The sequence below is a fragment of the Rhamphochromis sp. 'chilingali' genome (assembly GCF_963969265.1).
Source record: "Rhamphochromis sp. 'chilingali' genome assembly, chromosome: 3".
Classification (NCBI taxonomy): Eukaryota; Metazoa; Chordata; class Actinopteri; order Cichliformes; family Cichlidae; genus Rhamphochromis; species Rhamphochromis sp. 'chilingali'.
This window is the reverse complement of record NC_137931.1, coordinates 36,034,424-36,054,498: the sequence shown is the minus strand read 5'-3', so window position 1 is coordinate 36,054,498 and position 20,075 is coordinate 36,034,424. Positions and strand designations below refer to the sequence as shown.

At 44.5% G+C, this 20,075-nt stretch overlaps 1 protein-coding gene across 5 annotated transcripts in view; it reads right to left on the bottom strand.

The window, feature by feature from the left end:
* Nucleotides 1–1,814: 1,814 nt before the first annotated feature.
* Nucleotides 1,815–20,075, bottom strand: part of sema6bb (sema domain, transmembrane domain (TM), and cytoplasmic domain, (semaphorin) 6Bb) — a 147,533-nt gene continuing 129,272 nt past the window's right edge. For all 5 annotated transcript variants that reach the window (XM_080877284.1, XM_080877287.1, XM_080877283.1 and 2 more), the window contains exon 17: nucleotides 1,815–7,753. In XM_080877284.1, the coding sequence (XP_080733410.1) occupies nucleotides 6,846–7,753 (908 nt within the window). In that variant the 3' untranslated portion in view covers nucleotides 1,815–6,845. The remainder of the gene's footprint in view (nucleotides 7,754–20,075) is intronic.

Here is a 20,075-nt window from a genome sequence, read left to right as displayed (position 1 = left end):
CTGGCCGGCCCCCTGGTCTTTTCTGTTTTGGACTCAGTTTTCCTGTGCTTTGGTGTGCTTTTCTTTTGGTTTTGGACTTGTGTTTTGTTTTTCTTTTTGTCTTCTGGCCTTCTGGTGCTCCTGTTTTGTTTTGCCTCGAGCCCTCCGTCCTGGACCCCCTCCGCCCGCCCTGGTCGGGTTGTTTTTCTGTTTTTTTTTTTTTTTTTTTTTTTGTTTTTGGGCTGTCGGGAGCCAGCCCTTGAGGGGGGGGGTTCTGTCATGATCCTGGGTCCTTTTGACCCAGCATTTTGTGTTTTCTCTTCGATTTTGGTTCTGTTCTTCCTTTGTTTAGTGTTTACTCTGTTCTGCCCGTGTGTTCCTGTTTTATTGTGAAGGTCTGCGTCTTATGTGAGTGTTTTCAGTTTGCCTCCCTAGTCTCGTTATGTTAATCACTCCCAGCTGTGTTTCCCACCTGTGTGTAATCTCCCTGTGTTCTCTGAGTGTATTTAAGTTGTATTTTCTGTCTTAGTAATTGCTGGTTCGTCTGTGTTGTTTCCCCTTGGTCTCCCTGCGTCTTCCCATATGTATTTCTCCGGACCTCCCTGCATCCTCGTTCTGGTTTGTCTTATTAGTTTACCCAGTTTAGGTTTCCAGTTTCATGTTTTGTCGCCACCACTGTTTGTACTTACCCACCCCTGTTAATAAACACTCACCTGCACCAGAGCTGCTGCCTTTTGGGTCCTTCCTACATTCCACACGGCTTGCCCCGGCAATCCGTGACAGGAAGGACATGGATGGATGGATATATTACTATCATTTGAGCAAATCATCCGATTAAAAACAAAATAAATGTCCCCATTAAACATGTAAAATTAGGCTGAATTAGTAAGCTGAAAGGGGTGAAACTAAAGTAATGATGGCTCTAAAGTGCAAACTGGAATAATATGACCTTGCCCAGGTTTTAGCTGAAGGGGTTGGATAACTGCCCAAATGAAGTGCTGGATGGAGTTATTACTTCACCATGAATAAATGAAAAGTGTGCCTGATCTGTTCCTAACTGTCTGCTTATAAAAGCAACCAGTCCGCTTTCAGCGAGATCGTGATAACACTTCAAAAGGAGGAATCAGGGTATTAAATATTTGATCAGTTTCAAACGCAAAGAAAGAAAAACACACAGTTTGCAGATATGTTTGGGGAACAGGAGAGTACATTTATCATGAGAAATAAAGACATTGTGCTGTGAGACACATGAGACAAGAACGAGGCATCCTTCCTGTCCCAAAAGTCCAGCAGCCGCTCGCCTCAGCTCACACGTTTAAGGACTGTAGTTAAAAGATGTAGTCGTTTTTTTTAGACATCAAACATTTTCTCCGTCAAATCCAAAATGAGCTGGTGTTTTTCTCTTTTTTTCCTCAGATAAAACACCCATGTAGGAAAACGCAGGTTTCACAGCCTCCCATGGTCATCACTGATGCAATGACATAATGTCAAACACTGTACCGCTGTTAAAGTTTGTGCTGACAGTGTGTGCGATTAAAAAAAAATAATATTAGCGCAGAAATGTGACTCCAGCTGTGGAATCTAATTAAATGCATCCGCTCTGGTTCAGTTTTACCCTCGACTACTTCTCTACTTTCACTACATTATTGTGACAGCTGCTGCTATCAGCTCGCTTTGTTTCATATACACAACACACTGCATCGTATACATGCTCTAAAAACACTTTTTCCTTGTATCGGGGTATCAGGCTTTTGTTTTTATGTAAGCAAATATGATCAGCGATGGAGCGAAAATAATTAGAACGCCGTAATCAATGATCACAACTCGATGTGAAGTCCAAGTCTGAGTGGTTTATTAGAATAAGAAAGTTGACACAGAGTAAAGTCTCCATGCGGAGTGACAGGCAGAGCTCGGGACAATGTGGCGACATGGCGAACAACTGCTGGAGCATGTCTGTGTGGTCGTATGAGTGTGGCCTTTGTGTTTGTGTGTCCTGCGCAGTTGTCGTAGGGTGCATGCACGTGTTGCTTTTGGCGTGACGACGGACAGGTTTCTTCGCGGACACAAGCGCACACACACTTGCATGTACTGTACAAATTCACACGTCGCTACTTCTGTACACACACGGAGGCTTTGCCGTCATGCAGCTACTGCACTTAAATTACATGTAAGCATCAAGGTTATGTACACGTAGCAGGGACATGTGTTGTCATCCGATGACAGCCCGCCCCCGAGGCCTCGGGCCGGTCTCCGGTGAGAGCTGCAGGACTCCTTCGCTTTGGAGGAGAACGGCCTCCTCCCAAAGCTCGGTCTTTGTGGTTAATTCGCTCTGCCTCCTCTTCTTCTTCCGATTCACATTCAGATCCAAACAGGACGCAACACCTGGGTGCTGCTCACAGTACTGCTCGTCATGATAGTCATCGGGTTCATTGTCATCATCAAATCGGGCACATCAGAGAATTGAAATCATATACAGTAATATTCCATAGAAATCTTAAAACCAAGTATCTACCACAGAAACAAACAATAGAAAAAAGCAAACATGACAAAAATGGTCAGCGCCGACTAAATACATCTACAACTTTACAAAAATGCAAACATTGATTTTGTTTTTGCCGTTTGTGCTTTTTCTTCTCGCATGTTGGCCGAGGAGGTGCAGTCTCGTTTCACCACATCCCCGTGCATCGCTGGATTTCAAGCGAGTTAGCCTCCTTCCTGGACCTTTTCTGGGGCATAAAGCACGGACAGCGCACTGGAGCACCGTGGGGCAAAATGGCAGTTACTGGCTGGGGGGCATCACGTGACTGGGCCACACGGCACAAACAACCCCAACACACAAAGGTATGGTCTCTTCAGCGAGTGCGCGCACACACATCTTAATAAATAAAATCACAGACTGGCTGGGTCACAAAGACAGAGATGGAAATTTTATGTGTGTGTTGATTCGTGCAGAGCAGAGATAAAGAGGAAGAATGTGTGTGTGTGTGTTTGCAGGACTGGAGGCAGTATACGCTACATTTAAATAAAACAAAACAAAAGCCCTTATAGGAAAAAGAAAGCAATTTGCCACATGAGAGCTTACGGAAATGTCTAAAAACTGTTACGCATCAAGGATTTAATGTGAAATAAAGTGGAGGGTACTTTGATTTCTGTTTCTGTTACTGAATCATTAAATTAACCAGCTAACCTTTAATGGTGACAAGTGCAATGAGAGCTGGGCTGGCAGAGTCTGCTAACAATCAAAGGGTTTAAAGAAAAGGAGAAGAAGTGCAGCTGCTCGGTGAGGAGGAACGGGAATGACATGAAGTATGCAAAGAAAGGGGAGGATGATGGCTTTAATAAACAGAGCACTCATGAGGTCCACGTGAATTTTTTAGCTCCGGTGTAATGTTGAACTAAGGTAATCAAATTATGCAGTCAGTAAAGTAAAATGTACACCAGTCAGAGCGGATCCTAATTCAATTGTGCCCCAAATTTGGTTAAAGGTCCTTTTTGTGCGTTTGCACGCGAGTGTGTGTGTGTGTGTGATCTGCTGGTGGTTAGCGGAGCTGGTTGAACAGCGCCTCCCTCTCAGGGCTGATGTGTCTGCAGTAATCTTCTCAGGGGCTCATCAGGCCATTAGAGGGCCGGGAATGTACTTTGCCTAATCAAGCATGTTTAGCGAAAAAACCGGAGGAGATGCGGAGCGAGGAGACGCCTCGCTGGGCACGCCGAGCGAGACAGAGAGGCCTCGTGGGCACACACACGCAGACCCGGCGGTGGGAGAGAGACGAGCGGCGTCCTGGCTGGTGGAGAGCTTCCTATCCTCAGTACTAATGACCTGTTTCAGGGTGGAATGTGTAAAGAATACACTGCTTTAATGTGGTGGCGAGGCGGTAATGCAGTAACATCACGTTTGCCTGCTTGACCTCCTCCTCTGTCCTTGTCTTCGTAAATCTCTTTCACTGGCCTGTCTCATATATTACGTCAAGCCTGGCTGTACATTTGTTAGGGCTGGGTATTAAACCTCAACAGAAATGTGTCTGCGGAGCTGAACACTGTCAGGTGGTATCGAGTGTCGGGTCAGATTTATGCTTCTGTTTACGCTTCTTGGATCACACGGTTCTTGTTCAAAATATGCCTGCATGTGTTTCTATGCGCTCGAACTAAGTTTATTACTTATTTTGTAAAAGAAAAAAGGTGAAAAAATGCAAGAAGCTGCAGCAGAAACTGACGATGTACGATACCAGACGTGAGAATGGAGCTGACTTCAGGTGAGAGGCTGGGCTCACGCACACAGGCAGACAAACAGTCACAGACACACTAGAATCACCAGTCAAACTAAAACATATGCATTTGAGAAAAAGCCAGAGAACCTGGAGTAAGGCACAGTCAGAACATGCAAACGCCACACAGGAAGGCAGGAAGACTCTGGACGACCCCTGCAGTGAGATCGATCGAAGGTTTTAAGGCAGAGAGAGCTGAAAGGTGTGGGTACAAAGAAAAAGCTTTTCTGTCTCCACAAGTGCAGTCTACCTCCTCGGGTCTAATCACAGGACCTTCTCTTCTGGAGTTTAATATAAGAAATACCAAACTGTTAAATCAAAGTGAAATGAAAAGCATTTTTTGGATCTAGCTTGCGTGCTTGTTCTTCCTGTGCCTGTGTGGGTTTCTCTCCAGGTGCTGCAGCTTCTTCCACAGTTCAAAGACATTCGTGTTGATTAATAGTTTTATTGGACTGCTGCATTAAGGTATGAAACTGAGGTGCTGGACTGGTCTCTGTAAGCTACAAACCTCCAGGGCACAATGACAGTACATCAGAGAGTACTGCCCCAATGACGAGCTGTTGTAACCCTGGAGGTCCTATAAGGTAGCTTAAAGTTTCTGGGCGGGCATGCGTCCCGCTTTGATGGAAAAACCACTGATCTGAATAGAAAAAGGGTCGTTTGGTGTCAGGACCAAAAGATGTGTGTCTTGTGTATGTTGATAGCATCTATAATTTAAAGCGGAAAACCCAGCTCGTCCATTTTAACTCGCTTCTTTGTGCGCAGTATAATGGTTTAAACGTATTCTATAGCATACAGCGCTCCCACGCAGGGCTCTGACATTGTTAACATGCATTTGTGAGTGTTAGACGGCCATTAATGGTTCAACAGAGAAAAGAAAAGCAGGGCGAGAATGAGAGTAATGTTGATCAAAGCTGTTTTGTTGCACTCAATATGAGTAACACATTCATGTATACAAGCCCTAAGAGACTCACACACTCATAAAAACACCACCTTTACGAACGTATGACCCAGATGAAGCTATCTACGTTTGAATCGAGGACAGATGAGAGCTGATGAAAATAGGAAACATCAAAAGATCAGACAACGCAGTGAAAGAGTAACTCCACACCCCAATATACCCATGCCCGTCTGTTTTCTTTATCCTGCTATTGTTGGGAAACACACTGAGAGCAAGAAAGGGACAGAGCCACAAGGGATGACCATTGTGAACAGCGAGCAGTGCCCCTACTCTGGCCTCAGCCCTAGCTTCAGCCCCTCAGCTCCTCCCTGTCCCGGCAAACCAGTGAATCGCTAGTGTGCATGAGGCGCGAGAGATGCCCGGGCCCAGTCGCTGTGTCTCTCGTGACGGATGGAGCTGCTGTCCTCCTCATTGATATTCCGCCAGGCTATGTCGGTGGGCTAGGTCCTTGACTCTTAACGGTTATTTGTTGCCGCAGTCTCCTCCCGCCTCTGGGGCACAAAGAGTCTCAGTGTCGGACAGAAGAGGCTGAATGGAGCTCCCAAGCGGCCGGGCAGACAGTCAGAGCTCACATTCCCTCCTTTAAATGAACTGCGGAGCCCGGGGAGGCCTCGGGTCAGGTCAGACAGACCCAGGCATACTGAGAGGCAGCAAGGGAGGGGGGTGGAGTGGAGATACTGTTCCTTTTTCCCAGAGCCTTTCCGACGTCTCGAAGCTTCGGTTTTCCTTGCTGAGAAAATGCTGATATAAAAATATCAAATTAAATTGGCTTTATCTTTATCCTTATATATATCTTGCTCATTATTGCTCTTTTTTTTACTTTCACAGAGCGAGTCCGACCTCCTCACTAGCCACCGATCAACCAACCATCCAAACCTCCGATTGGTGAACACAAAGAGCCTCAAGTAGACACTTGATAAAAATCCGTCTGTCTCTCTGTGATTGGTTATAAAAAGAAAACAATGTTATTACCATCGTCATTATACAGGTGTACTTCACAGTTAAGACAGGACGCTGGCTGGGGTTGTCGTGGCCACACGTATTCGCACATACACACAGCGTGATTGGCTGAGAGTCGCGGCCCTTTGACAGCGACATCAGTTCGAGTCCAAAGAAAAGCACATGGTTGTCTGCTGGACGCCACCGGCATCAACAAACCAAAGCAGAAACGTGATTTCACACTTAAAGAAGATCCGTGGTGTTAAAACAGTGAACAGAATGGTGGAGGGAGACCTTTCACATTTGGTGCTGCAAGCCAAATTGTCATTTTATTTGTTTGTTTTTTTAATCTCCACACTGTCCTTCTATGAAGAGCCTTCGTTCTCCGCACCCCTCTTTTTAGCTCGCCGGTCGTCCCGTGGAGTCAAAGTCACGCTCTGCGGTTGGATCCACCAACAGAGCCGAGGCGTGCACCTCGGATTACGAACGGAGGAACGGAGATGTACAGAGAGTTGTCTCCTCTTTGTCAGCTCTCTCTCTTTGTCCCTCTCTTTAGTCAGCTGAGTGATGTCTGAACATTGAATGACAGTGAGAGAGGACAGACAGGGTAAGGTTGGACCGGGACAGTGAATCTGAGGGTTGTTTGATTCCAGTTTGCTGTTGGAGGGAAGGGGTTGGCGTCAGGGCTCGTCTGCGTCGCCTCACTGGCCACTGGGGTTGCGCTCGCCCACGCTCTTTCCTAGAAGATGGCTGAAGTCAGCCAGTTCTCCCAGCCCTCGGGGCCCGTGCATGTCTGGCCTGATGAGGCCCTGGCGCTGAGGGTGATAGGGTGCGCCATTGTTGCTGTTGTAGTTGAGCGCCTCATGACTCCAGCGAGGCTCCCCGTAGTCCATGTGGGGAGTGGGAGCGGACACCACCCTCCGTCGGTCGGGGGAGTCCTGCGGCGTGGCAGGGTAGATGTATTCTCCTGCTGAGTTCCTTAGCGCACCGGTGGGGCGATTGCTACCGTGCTCCCCTCTCTGCGTGGCGAGGATCAGGTAGCGATGGCGTTCTGTGTGTGGAGGCAGCACCACCTCTCCTGGGTCATCTATCCGGACCATACCACCGCCGCCTCCACCACCGTGCAGGAACTTGGAGCTCAGGTAGATGACGGAGTTGTTAGGGCAGGGAGTCCCAACGGCAGTGAGGAAGGTCTGACTCTGGTCCCACTCGGTGTCCGGGAGACGTACACCCCGTTTCTGCTGCAGGGGGGTCTGCTCGGGCGTGGGCAGCAAGCCGGGGTCCATCTCTCCTTTAGGCCAGCCGTTGGGCGTGACGAAGGGGTTGTCCGCCTGCGAACAGCGCCGCTCCCCGCCGCTGGTTCTCGTCACGCTCATCACCGACCCGCTGCGGCCTTGTCCCAGCATGCTTTGCTCTTTGTCGCCTTTGCGCCGGGCGCCGCCGGCTCCGGAGCCGCGAGAGTGGCGGTGCCGGTGACTCATGATCCAGCAGACGGTGAGACCAGAAAGGACGGCTCCTGTTGCAAAAGCTGAAACAGCAGACACCACTAAGAGGTTTACGGACACGAGGCCATCGGGCTCCTCCATGAAACTCTCTTGGAGCAGAATTCCTAACAGAGAGAGAAAGAAAAAAAACTTCAGTCAACTGGTGAAAACACGCAAAAAGCATCAGTATTTCCTGCACAAAGTGCGTGGGAGTTTGCAAACGGCCAGACAGAGTGACCTATTTTCCATCTCCTCTCTGTGGGTGGTAATTGTCATATGCTTTCCAGCCAAGGTAGCTGTGGCTAATTGCCTTCATTATGTAAAGTGGATGGTGATTTTAATAGCTCTAATAACTGTCTTCCTGATTGAGAATAGCTCTCAAAGCTAACATGTTTCACAACATTAGCTTTACAGAGAGAGATGCCAACTCTGTCGTTAATGGCGAGTAATAACTTCAAGCTTCCATACGATGAAAATCTCTTACACAGTCCAGGTGCCGTTGACATTACATGTGTGCTGTAGCTAGTCTGACTTTAAACTATTTTGAAACAGAAACACCCTGTAAGTGTTAGCCCAACGTATGCATACATTCGTTTTCTCTGTTGCATCCATACAGCAAGATGATTTCTTGCGCGAGTGAACGCGAGGCATCATGTTTATAGATAAAGAACAGCTCATCTGCGAAACACAACTTTCTGTATCTTGGGGTTTTTTTTTTTTTTTTTAAGTGAGTACAAGAGATGAAGTCCCTCAGACAGAACTGTTTATGAATTATTGAAGATATGAAAACAGCAAGACCACAGCCTGGGCTGCCATGGATCAATTAGAAAAATGCCAGAAAAGGAGTCATTCTTTGCTGCGTAAGCTCTTGGGACAAGCACCAAATGAATACAATGAGAGCACGTGCGTGCCAAGGGAAGCAGATGAAGGCAAAAAAGAGGGTGTTAGAGGAGAGAGCATCGTGGCCTAAAGCATACTTGAACATTTGGGGCCTTAGACAAACACTCGTAATAGTTGTTAAATTACAGCTCCAGTAGTAGCAGAGGGAGGAATGTCTCCACAAGGACAGCAAAATAAATCCTTTCTAAGAGAAAATAAATGGATATCATTAATAGACAGTGGGAGCCACTTACTCACTTACAAGTTGTTGAGCATAAAGCGGGGCAGAGAACGGGAGGAATAATGAACACGAGGAAAACGGGACTGTTGTGTTTTTAAACAAACATACTTTTATTAACAGAGATATTCATTTTTAATGGTGCCGGTTGTGGTTCAAACACTCCAGCACGAGACAGCCTGGTGCTTAATTAAAGTGGCCCGTGGCTTTGTCTCGTTTGGTGTTAGGCTACACATTGGCATTAAAGCAGGGGAAAGGGAGCTAAGACGCTGTGAGAGGCGGCCGAACGGCCACGCCGCTCTCGGCTGGATTAAAAGGGGTAAAAACTTTGACTCTTTACTCGCCTAAAAATGATTCTGAACTTTTTGTCCAACCAAACGCAGCACCAAGAAATCCTGCGTGGAGACATCTGGCCATTTGTAGACTGGACATTGAGCTGACACACAAACTGTTTAACTCAACACCGACAGCAGTGACTCACAAATTTAGCTGATCTTTGGGTCTTTCGCTCAAGACAACCTGACACTGTGGCCAACTCGCATACATATATAAAAACCTGTGTAGGAAATCTATCGACAATATATAAAATGAGACATCACGCCCCACAAGCCGGGAAGCACGAACCAGTGTCTTATCACGCACAGGCAGTAAAACGTTCAGGTAAACAGAAGCTCTATTTTCAGCTTAAATGAGACTTTTCCGAGGGCAGATTGTATCCACTGTAAATACGGACCCCCCTGAAGCCAATCTCTCTCTGCTGGGACTCGACAGGAACACGAAGCCACGACTTTACCATCAGAACATTTTTTTTAATGATCACAACCAAGCATCTGTAATCAGAAAAACACACAGCAGGTGTATCAACAGCCCCGAAGAGGAAACCACAATCAAAATAAACTGAGTTTAAAAAGAAAAATTACGCTTTCCCCTCAAGAAATTTCCCATAAATGCCACAAATATCCAATAAACATTTACCAGTTTAGCCTGCAAACATCACTGAAGCCGTAACAAGCAGGCAGACAATGACAAAACTCCAAATTAAATTAAAAATAATATTAGACGACACCCTGACTTTTACTTCCTGTGTGAAAGGGCTGGATAAAAACAAGGACGCCGTCTCCAGCAGACAAATCTGCAGCTTCATCTTGAAGTAACTTCATAAAGTTGTGCGGTTTTGTATGGCGCACGCTGCTGCGTCAGTGCTTACAGGATGTGGGTAATTTAACCTGTGAATAATGGGGTGTAATAGTGAGCACAGCTGTTATTTGAATTTGTTAGGTATTAGCATATTCTGCGTTCTTCATCATCGACCAGAAATCGTGTAGCCATGAAACACTCTTAATGAAAAGTTTTTATTGCGTTTAACTTTATTAAAAAATGTCAAATTTGAAGACAAATGGGTTTAATAATAATTAAATAACGGCTTCGTGTTTTATAACAAAAATATTAATAATTTCTCATTCAAGGAATAAATTCATTGAAAAACCACTTAGTTTTTCTCAGATAATTTCAGTGTTAGGTGTTGTAATACTTCGGCTTTGACCTTTTGTGGAACTCACTGGACTTTACTTGCAGCTTATTTACTTTTCTGCCAACAAAATCCTCAAACTCTTTGGGTTCAGCCACGTCTTGAGAACATTTTACGATCACTGAGCATTAAAAACTGAATTAACAATGGAAAAAACTTTCTGCCAACTTGAAGCTCTTCTCCTTTGTGAGGAAATGCTGATAGCTGTTATATTTATCAGGCTCTCCGTCTTAGTTTGATGTGTCCATATTTGCTATTTAACAAAAAGCTCATGTGAGGCAGACAAAATATTTTTGCGTATTTTGACCCAATAACAGGAAAATTACAGCTCACATTTCCATCCTGCCCTTCACTCTGTCTGTCTGTGCCAACAATCATACGACCCCGTATGAGCGAGCGCTTTGGCGATAGTGGAAGAAAAAACTCCCTTTTAATAGGAAGAAACCTCCAGCAGAGCCAGGCTCAAGGAGGAGGCTTGGTTTAGCCACAGCCAGCAGCGTTGGAGCAGCTGCCACCTCCTCACACCACCCATCCTACTTAAAGCAGGGGTGTCAAACATCAGGTCCTGGGGCCAGAATTGGCCTAGCAGAGACTCCAATAAAGCTCCTCTGGACAGCTTTGGAAAACGTGAAGGGAGTCATAAATTTTGGACTTCTAATTGTATTACACATTTCTTTTTACTGATAAGGACTTTGAACACGGCCGTTCATGCTACACCAAAGTAATTAGGTTAATAGATTATTCTGTCATTAAATGATAGAAATGTTTTTTGAAATGGGAGTTTCATTGAGCGGGCTGCGTGTGGCCTACGATGTAAAACGAGTTTGACGTCTCTGCCTTAAAGCATGACTGCATCCCACAGAGCTGAGGTGACAATGGGTACAACTGCACTTAATCATTCATCCATCCCTTGTCACTAACAATTAAATGTTAGAGCTTGGACAATAGATTGCGGACGCCATCGATGTGAGCTCATACACTCACAAGTTTGCAATTTCCATCGATCGAATCCTGCCATTAATCAGGTGGCCTTGTTGGTCAATCAATGTCCTTTTCATCATTAATTAGTGCTTTATCACCAATCCGCTGAGCTCAGTGAAACACGTGGACACAGGCTTTAGTTACAGCCTGCTAATTATGTGACACACACACAGTTCAGTTCGGTTCAGCATCACACAAATGTTCCTCAATAAGCCGAGATCAGCGGGATCGTGTCAGCCTTAGAGCGTAATGCGATCTGTATTTGTCTTTCATTTCTGCTTTTGGTTGATTCAACAATCCCTCCTCCCCACGTTCCCATTTTGTTCCCCAATCACTTCATCACAGCCTCTGAATATTAACACATATGGAAAAAAGAATAAGTTTGTTCTCCTGCAGCAGGTCTTCACATGTGGTTCATGCTATGCATTGGAAAGTGTTTATTTGACCGTGTATTTAGGCTTATTTAGGATTTTGCCCAATGGGATGTAAAAAGTTGATTGCCTAATATCTCAAAATTGCTCTGAACACAGATGGCAGCTCATAATTGAGATCTCAGAGCATATCAAAACACAGCCAGCTCGTGGTTACGCAGGCTAACCAGCACAGTCTTTGTGTATTCATTTAAGCACCCATGCTCTTCCATGTTTGGACTGAATTTGGCGTTTGTTCACTGGGACTTCTTCTCTCCTTGAACATATTGTTGGCATCTTTGGTCGCGCAGCCTAAACACAGGCTGATTATTGCTGTATTTATTTCCATGTTTTTGGCCGATATTCAGCTCGGAGAGCTTGTCAGCTTTAGTTACATTATTATTCCTCTCTTCAGGAAAATAGACATTTTTGAGGCACAGATGCGACACAGAGGCAGGAAGTTACTACCATATTCCCTCTGCTCTACTCCTACACACACACACACAGAGGCTTGAGGAGTTTGAAAAGTCAGGTATTGCACGTATCTAGGGTTGGATTTTTCTTTAATAATCCCTCGAGTCCTGATGAGTTTGTAAACGAAAATGAAGTTCTGCGACCGCAGAAAAATTCAGAACGAGCCAATAACCGCCACAAATCTCCTCTCCCACGCTCACAACATCTGGAATTGTTCGCAGCGCACTCGGATGCAGAGGTTTCAGATGCTTCTTTAACGTGTACCTCGGCTGTGGTCCAGGCTTGCTGTGTGACACTTTAGATTAAATTCTGCATGGCTGCAATAATGCTGCTGTCAGCTTCATGCAGGGGCACGTTTCTGACAAGTGTGTTTATTATTGCTGTACGAGTGTGTGTGTGTGTCACAGCAATCACGGCACCCCAACTCTCTTGCTCTCTCTCTCTTTGACATGGACACTTAGATATGTTAATTGTTTTTTGCCAGCTTCTTTTATCCCCCACTTATGTCTTTCTTGGATGCTTGACATCGAGAGGAAATCTTCAGCCAGTGGGAATAAGCTGGAAAAGGATTACGATGATAAAGAGAGCACGCAGAAAGCAGAGCGATTGGGAAGTGTGCGTTTTTGTGACAGCAGGCAGGTTTCCCCGCATCCTTGGGGTGACAGCAGAAACTACTGCTCGCGCGCTCCTTCCTCATCTCGGCTCCTTCTCTTCTCCAATCCTGCTCACTTATTAAACCTTAATAGAAGCCAACAGGCCTGCCTGTCAGCCTGACGAACACTGAGCTGCTTGTCTCCGGGCTTCCAGCTCCAATTACAGCGTAACAATGAGAAGAAGGGAGAGGAGAGTGATTTTTACAGTATGTATGCTAAAAAAGGGGAAAAAAAGGAAAGAAAGTGGGAGGAGAAGAGAGGACATGAGACAAAAGAGGGGGCGAAGATGAGAGGGAGGACAAGGCTAATAAAAAAAAAAAAAGGAGAGGGGATTAAAGAGGTGACCACAAAAACGAAATACGACCGAGGAGGGAGCGCAGAGGAGAGAGAGCAGAGAGATGTTGTTCCCTGTTGTTGAAAGCAACACTGATAAGATATTTGCTCAAAAATACTTTTATACTGCCTAACTGTCAAAATCAAAAGCACAAAGAAAATCAGAGTTTCTCTGGTATTTCGCTGTCTTTGTCTAACCCGCAGTCATCCGTTCCTTCGCGCAGCGCCGTCCTGCCCTCCCTCCTATCCGCTTGTTAGTCGTTAATCCTTTCTCAATTTCTCTCTCCTACCCACCGCTCCTTTGATCACCGGGGGTGGCGGCATGATGGGAGTAATAGCTTCGAACTCAAAAGAGAAGTAAGGAAACTTTTATTCACATACTTTCAAATCAAGGTTGCTCCAGTAAAATCTCATTTTATATTCGAGTGTCAAAGTTTCTGTTACTTCTGCAGTGTGACAGGCGCGGTTACGCTAAATTTCTGTGCCTACCAATAATCGCTCGTACTTGTCCTCCGCTCTCATTTCTACCTCCCCGCATTTAGAAAGCGAGTAAAGGAAATTATGGAAAAGCCCTGCTAGCCGTGCCAGTTGTTCAACATTTGCCTTGATTAGAGCTCTGGCAGAAGACTCGGTATCTGCTCGCTCCAGAATCGCAGTTTGGCGCCGCTTTCAACAAAGGCCTTTGTGAACGTGTGTGAATGAGACGAAGGGAAGGAAAATTATTTTCGACCCACCATCGGTGATGATGATTATGATTAGAGAAGTGCAGCCAAGGCATAATCCCTGTTTATCACATGTACTGAGTCTTATCGTTCTGGCAGATTTGGCCGTGGTTTCTGTAGGTTATGATGATACTGTAATGACTGCAAAAACTGGGAACACGGCAGTGACCTCCAGAAAAACACGAGTTCAGACAATCGCTGAAAGATTTACTGGCGTTAAACTGTTATCTTGCAGCGTGCCCACTGTTATCTACAGCCACAGCTCCCGTCGGTGTCCTGTGATCTACACATGTGTTTTAAAGGCAGTTTACACGAGTCTAAGCAGCTGACTGTTCTTACGCCACTGATTTGTTCTTATTTCTGTGCCGTAGTCTGATAGCAGCGTGCCGTGATTTATGAACTGAATCATCATCAGTTTGCAAATTCTGAACACATTTTAATGATCACTAAATCACTGTGATCTTTATTTCCCGTAGTTATTATTTAACAAAATAAAACACCTTTCAGCGATGTTGAAACTGGGTTTTTTGGAGACCGGGGATGTAAATCTGTCCGTCTCTATCCGGTCGTTAAGTCTGACATCACTAGCCTGTCTGGACCTAAACTCCGCTGCAGGTCCATATATCAAACGATCACTATAGCATTACTGAGAGTTGAAAAACTGTCTAAAGTCTTTCATCTTTAATAAAATGATCAGCGTTCTGCTCTACCAGGTGTAACAATTGAGTTTAACATCCAGGCATCCATGAAAACGGAATTTATGACATTTAACGGAGTTAGAAGTTAGCAGGAAGTTAGCTCGCTAGCTTCTATCTAAATACAATATAGCATGTCCTGACTGCGGGGTTTTGGAAACAAATTAAAACATACAGCTCTGTTATCACTTCCAACATAAATGAAGACAGAAAACTAAACAGCAGTGACGTTTGTAGGGTTACTGAAGTTTGGCTAGCTGGTATATAATGATGTGCTACGTGACCATTAGCAACACAGCTATGTTAGCATAATATAAACAAGCTAACTTTTTTTCCACTCGATAAAAGTTGACGTGAGTGTTCTCGGTGGTCAGGAACAAATGTAATCGCATGGCAGGATGCTGTAAAAGGACCGAACTTCAGCCAGGAGAACAACTGAGATAATCCATCCACAATACGAGGTTAGTCATTCATATACTGCTGCATGGGCTGGGCTGTAGTTACATCCTAAGGTTTTAAAAACTGAGCTTAAATAAATGATTAGCGGTAATAAAAGCCGAGGGAGGTCAACAGTGATCACTGACTGTTTTAGGAGCTTTTTGAGATTAAATAGAAGAAAATACAAAACATTAAACATGTTAACAACACAAAAGCCATATTAAACGCAGACTACTTTAGGCCTGGAAGTAGGATTCGTCGCGTCATCACTTAACGACCGGATAACATTCCCACGCGCCTTTGCACTCAACAAAGAAAAAAAAAACGCTGTTGTTTTTATAGCAGTTTGTTACGCTGGACTTCTGAATGGAGTTTGACGATTGAGGAAGAAAGAAAAACACGATTCGAGCAGCTGAAATGAGTTTTTTAAGATATGATTTGATTCAGATGGCCTCTAAAAACACAGAAGGAAACCTCACTCGCTGTTTTAACTACTTACATCTGTTAGATGTAGCACACGCAGCTAGTGAGGATGGGGTGCTAGCCGGGGCGTGTGCGCATTCTTCGTATCACAGAAATGAAATTGAAATGTTTGCTAAAACAAACCAGACTGAAAATTTAGTTTTAGGTTTTGAATAAAACTATGAAGTGTTAAGTTTTTGGTGTTCCTGCCAGCATCATGACTCAAACCGTTAGCCATTTTAGATGCTAACAAATTAATTTGCAAACTATTTGAGGTTGCTACAGTTCGATAGGTTCCTTAATCAAAAGGCAAGCAGGGGAACTTTTATGCGGTTTGAGAGCCAGAATCCATGTTTTAGAAATACAGCACATCAAAACAGAACAAAGAGACTTCACAGCTTCCCAGTGGACCTGTCGATGCCACGAGCGCACACTTCTGAGCTTGATAGGTTACGACTGTGTCAGCGTACAGCCGGTGATCTGAGGGGCTTTCATCTCTGGAATCCACCATTTTTATGCATAATGTTAATGTGTTTATGCACGCAGTGACGGTGGGATTTCACGTGGCAAAGCACGTGCGCTGTAGTGTGAATAAGTGTGTATAGATGTATGAATATGTGTGAGTTAATAAGTAAGTGCGCGCTGTGCCTGCATCCATGGCTCAGTGATTTTGCTCATTATCCTCGTCTCCTTCTCCTCTGTTGAAGAGACTGCAGGCGCTGTTTCGTTTCTTGTTTTTAGCACGTACTCCTTCCTGCCGTCTTACTCCTTTTACTTTTCTCTTAACAGATACACTACATAACTTACCCATTACCTCCACTACCTCCTCTACTTCTGTTTCACGCACACAAACGCAGTGCATCTCATGCTGTGAGCTGTGAAACTAACACCAATGTGTGTTCAAGCCAGGCAGCAAACTGGGAAAGAATCGAAAGGCTTTAAAAAGAAGCCCAGCTCCTTACTTGGACTAAACCTTGCTTGCTCATAAACCCTGTTTACTCTCGGGATGACTGTAAAACCATTTACAGTCTGTCCCTGACAGCGTTTTCAGAGCGCGGCTTAAAGAAAGCTGCTGGGGACTTGTGCACAACTCTCTCGCACAAAAAAGATAAAGAAATAAAAACCCCAACCTTGGCTCCCGAGGGCCGCTGAGACGCTCACTCGGCTGATCAATATGTTAAAACATTTATGCACACCACCCATGTGTTTGTAATTAAAATTCCATAAAATCTCCACCAAAAAACACACTGTTAATAGATTCTGGGTTTATTAGCGAGGGCACATCAGGCTTTTGGCTGATTTAGAGTCAAGGCTTTCAGTGATGACTGCATAATTACAGACCTTGCTGCCTATACATTCCACTTTTCCATCCCGCTATTTCTATCCCGTGTATCTACGTTTTTAACTCACCCTCATTTGGCTCCCTTCTTTGTGCTTATAGAAAACTCTGCTAGGGGTAAATGAGGTAAGTCTGGAGTTGCTTTGGGCAACAACGTGTGTTAAAATCATCGGGGGGGTGCCGTGTAATCAAATGCTACAGGAGTTTTTTTCTTTTCCATTCTCATAAATGTTTTTTTCACAGCCTACGCACACATGTTGCTATTCCTCATTCTTTATTCGATTAGATCAGCAGACCTTGTTCTCCAAATCTGGTCAACCTTTTAGCGAAAGGCAGTTTAACAAGAGAGAATCTGTTAGCAGTTTCAGCTGCATCCAATCCAAACAAAGCAACTGGGCTGTGGCGGACACTGTGGTGAAATAAATTGTTTTGTAGAGCTTCTCGTGTGCACGAGAGTGCACGTGTGCAAACATGCATGCGTGTTTTCCTCAGTAGGATGTAGCTTTTTACTATTTCCCTCTATATAGGGGTGCTATACAGCGCTGGCTGTGCTTTCGTTTGGTAATTGATATTCTCATTTTAGGTGCAAAGCCAAACGTGCACTATCGAGAGCAATAATAAATATTCACAAACTTGTCGCAGGCAATAAATTGGAGAGCAGGTCCGCACAGAATTAGTCTAACAATCTGCCCAGAGGGTTCACGTCTCTCATTCCTAAATCATGAAGCAGGCAATTCAACTTAATCTTTCTCACATGCTACGTCCATATATCACGTCTGTGTGTGCTATATACCCACCAGCTGAAAACACACGCCACATTGTTTTTCTTATGTTAACACCACCAGAGCTGAAGTGTTGGAATCTTTCCACATACAAATTTATGAAGGTTTAACAAAATGATTAAACCATCAGGCCTCACGTCAAGGCAGGCGGCTGACAAAAGCTGCTTTCTCCGTATACGTGCAGCCGCTCGTCTCTTGTGTTAATTTACAGGTGGCCTTTAATGAAATGTCTCGGCCATGACACAGGCCCACGGCACCGCAAATGGACACCGCCAGGATACTTCCAGAGCTGAATGATCACTCAGAATCACGGCGCCTGTCAGGACCCCGGACTACAGAGACTTTCGACTGATCAATACCGGAGTGCCGCAACAAACTCCGGGGTTAACAAGATAGGAAGAGGGTGACGGACAGTGAGTAGAGGAAGGACGGAAAGAGGAATGGAGGCCGAGAGATGTGACAAAGAAGAGGTGTGCGAGTGTCAGAGGGAAGAGAAACACCAATGAAGTGAAAGTAAAAACGGGGTGCTGGGGGAGCGTGAAAAAAACACAGCAGTGTTATTGATGTGTTTCAGAAAGGAGGGAAAGTGTTGTTTGATGTAGGGGACTCACCATGGTCGATTTTCGTCAGAGTGACACAAAAACAATCCCCAGAGCTGTGAGAGCAGAGTAGTTACAGCACTCTGGTTGTCACACTGCAGGACTTTCAGGACGCGGCGCCGGACCCGTATTACTCAGCGCCCCGGGCCAGTTCAGATTCCTCAAACAGCACGCAGCCCGCTGTTTATTTCAGCAGACGGAGACAAAGTGGAGCGTACGCTCGTGTGCTCTTGTGCAAAGCGTAGGGTCACCTCACACCCCATCTATATTTTGCTGTTCATACAAATGTATCACCTCTGTTTGAGGCTGGCACCCGGCTCATGCAAACCAGGACGCTCACCATCACAAACCATCGCCCCACACTCATTCTCAAGTAAATGTGCACGCTAAAGGGTCTGTACCTAAATATAAGGCACAAAATGTAATCAAAGTAAAAGTAGAAGTACTCAGTATGCTCTTATTTTACTGCAACTAAAGCACAAAAGCATTGTTTTTGTTTTATTCCACTGACGAAACATTCGAGGCAATTTAACTGCACTACAGTTGATCTCATTAAGCGCACTACAATCAGTTAAAAGAAATATTAAATATTTCTTTTTTCTTTGTCAGACTGTTCATCACGTTGTTTTATTTGATTGAATCTTTGCAATCAAGCACCTAACGATTTTATTTGTGCCCCACAGTTACAGTTTATCAAGGTTGTGGCCTCAAACTTTGGATTAGTAAAAAGAAAAAGGTTACAGCATTATTATCAGACATTAAAGCCTTTGAACATTTGCTTGAAAAATGTATTTTTTTCTGGAAATCAGTCCCTCTCTCCTCAAAAACAGTGCTTTCCTTTCACTTCTTTGTGTCAGATGTTTGAGCTTCAGTGTGCAGAATGACACACGTGCAGAGTTTGACACCAGAAAGCAGTTTTTACTTTCATCTTCCGAAGGAGGAAAGTTTCTTTGAGCTCACCTAGGATCTGACTTTAACACTTACATGTACAAGATGACTGCGTGACATAAAAAAGGAAGCCCGGCTGGATCCGACATTCATCTGAGACGAGGAGCGATGTGGAAGCCTGCACGTGTTCATTCGACTTCTGTAAAGTTTAAATATTTTCATGAAAATATTTAATTATTCATAGAGTCGAGATTTTTAAACGGGGCACAGGTTTTTTTCCCCAAACTCTTTTTGTGCTTAATAAACATTTAAAACAAATGATCACTTAAAAGGGACTATTTTAGGATTTACTGATTCATAGGAGGCCTTTAATTATTCATTAGCAAATAACGATTGAAGCTTGGGAGAAAAAAATCACAGTTTTTCTTGCACTGCAAGAACAAAAACAATAGAGGGACGAAGTCTGCTGATCAGCTCTGGCTGACAATGTAGTAACACCATCAAGTGGAGCTTATTTTATTTAGATCGCGCCAAATTCTCAAATCATGGACGTCCTGTGTATTATAAGATAAAGACCCAACAATAATACACACTGTGGAAGAGAGCCAGAGATTAATAATAACTAATGATTCAACGCAGAGAGGTGTATAAACACAGTGAGTGAAGAAGAAACACCTGGTGCATCATGGGAATCCCCAAGCAGCCTACACCTATTGCAGCATAACTAAGGGAGGATTCATGGATTCGTCTGATTTTGACAAATCCAAGAAAAACACAAACATAACATCGGAAACGTTCACGCTGTGTATACATAGTACCGATCGAAGGCCACTGAAATATTCTGCAGACACTATGTTGTAATACCATACAACATGGTGTTAAAATAGAGGCAAATCTTAAACTTGAAAGCCAGGTCAGAGCTGTTGTAAGATCTAGCTTTTTTCATTTGAGGGAATTAGCCAAAATAAAGCCTATCTTATCGAAACAGCATTTTCAGACAGTAATCCATGCCTTTGTTACTTCTAG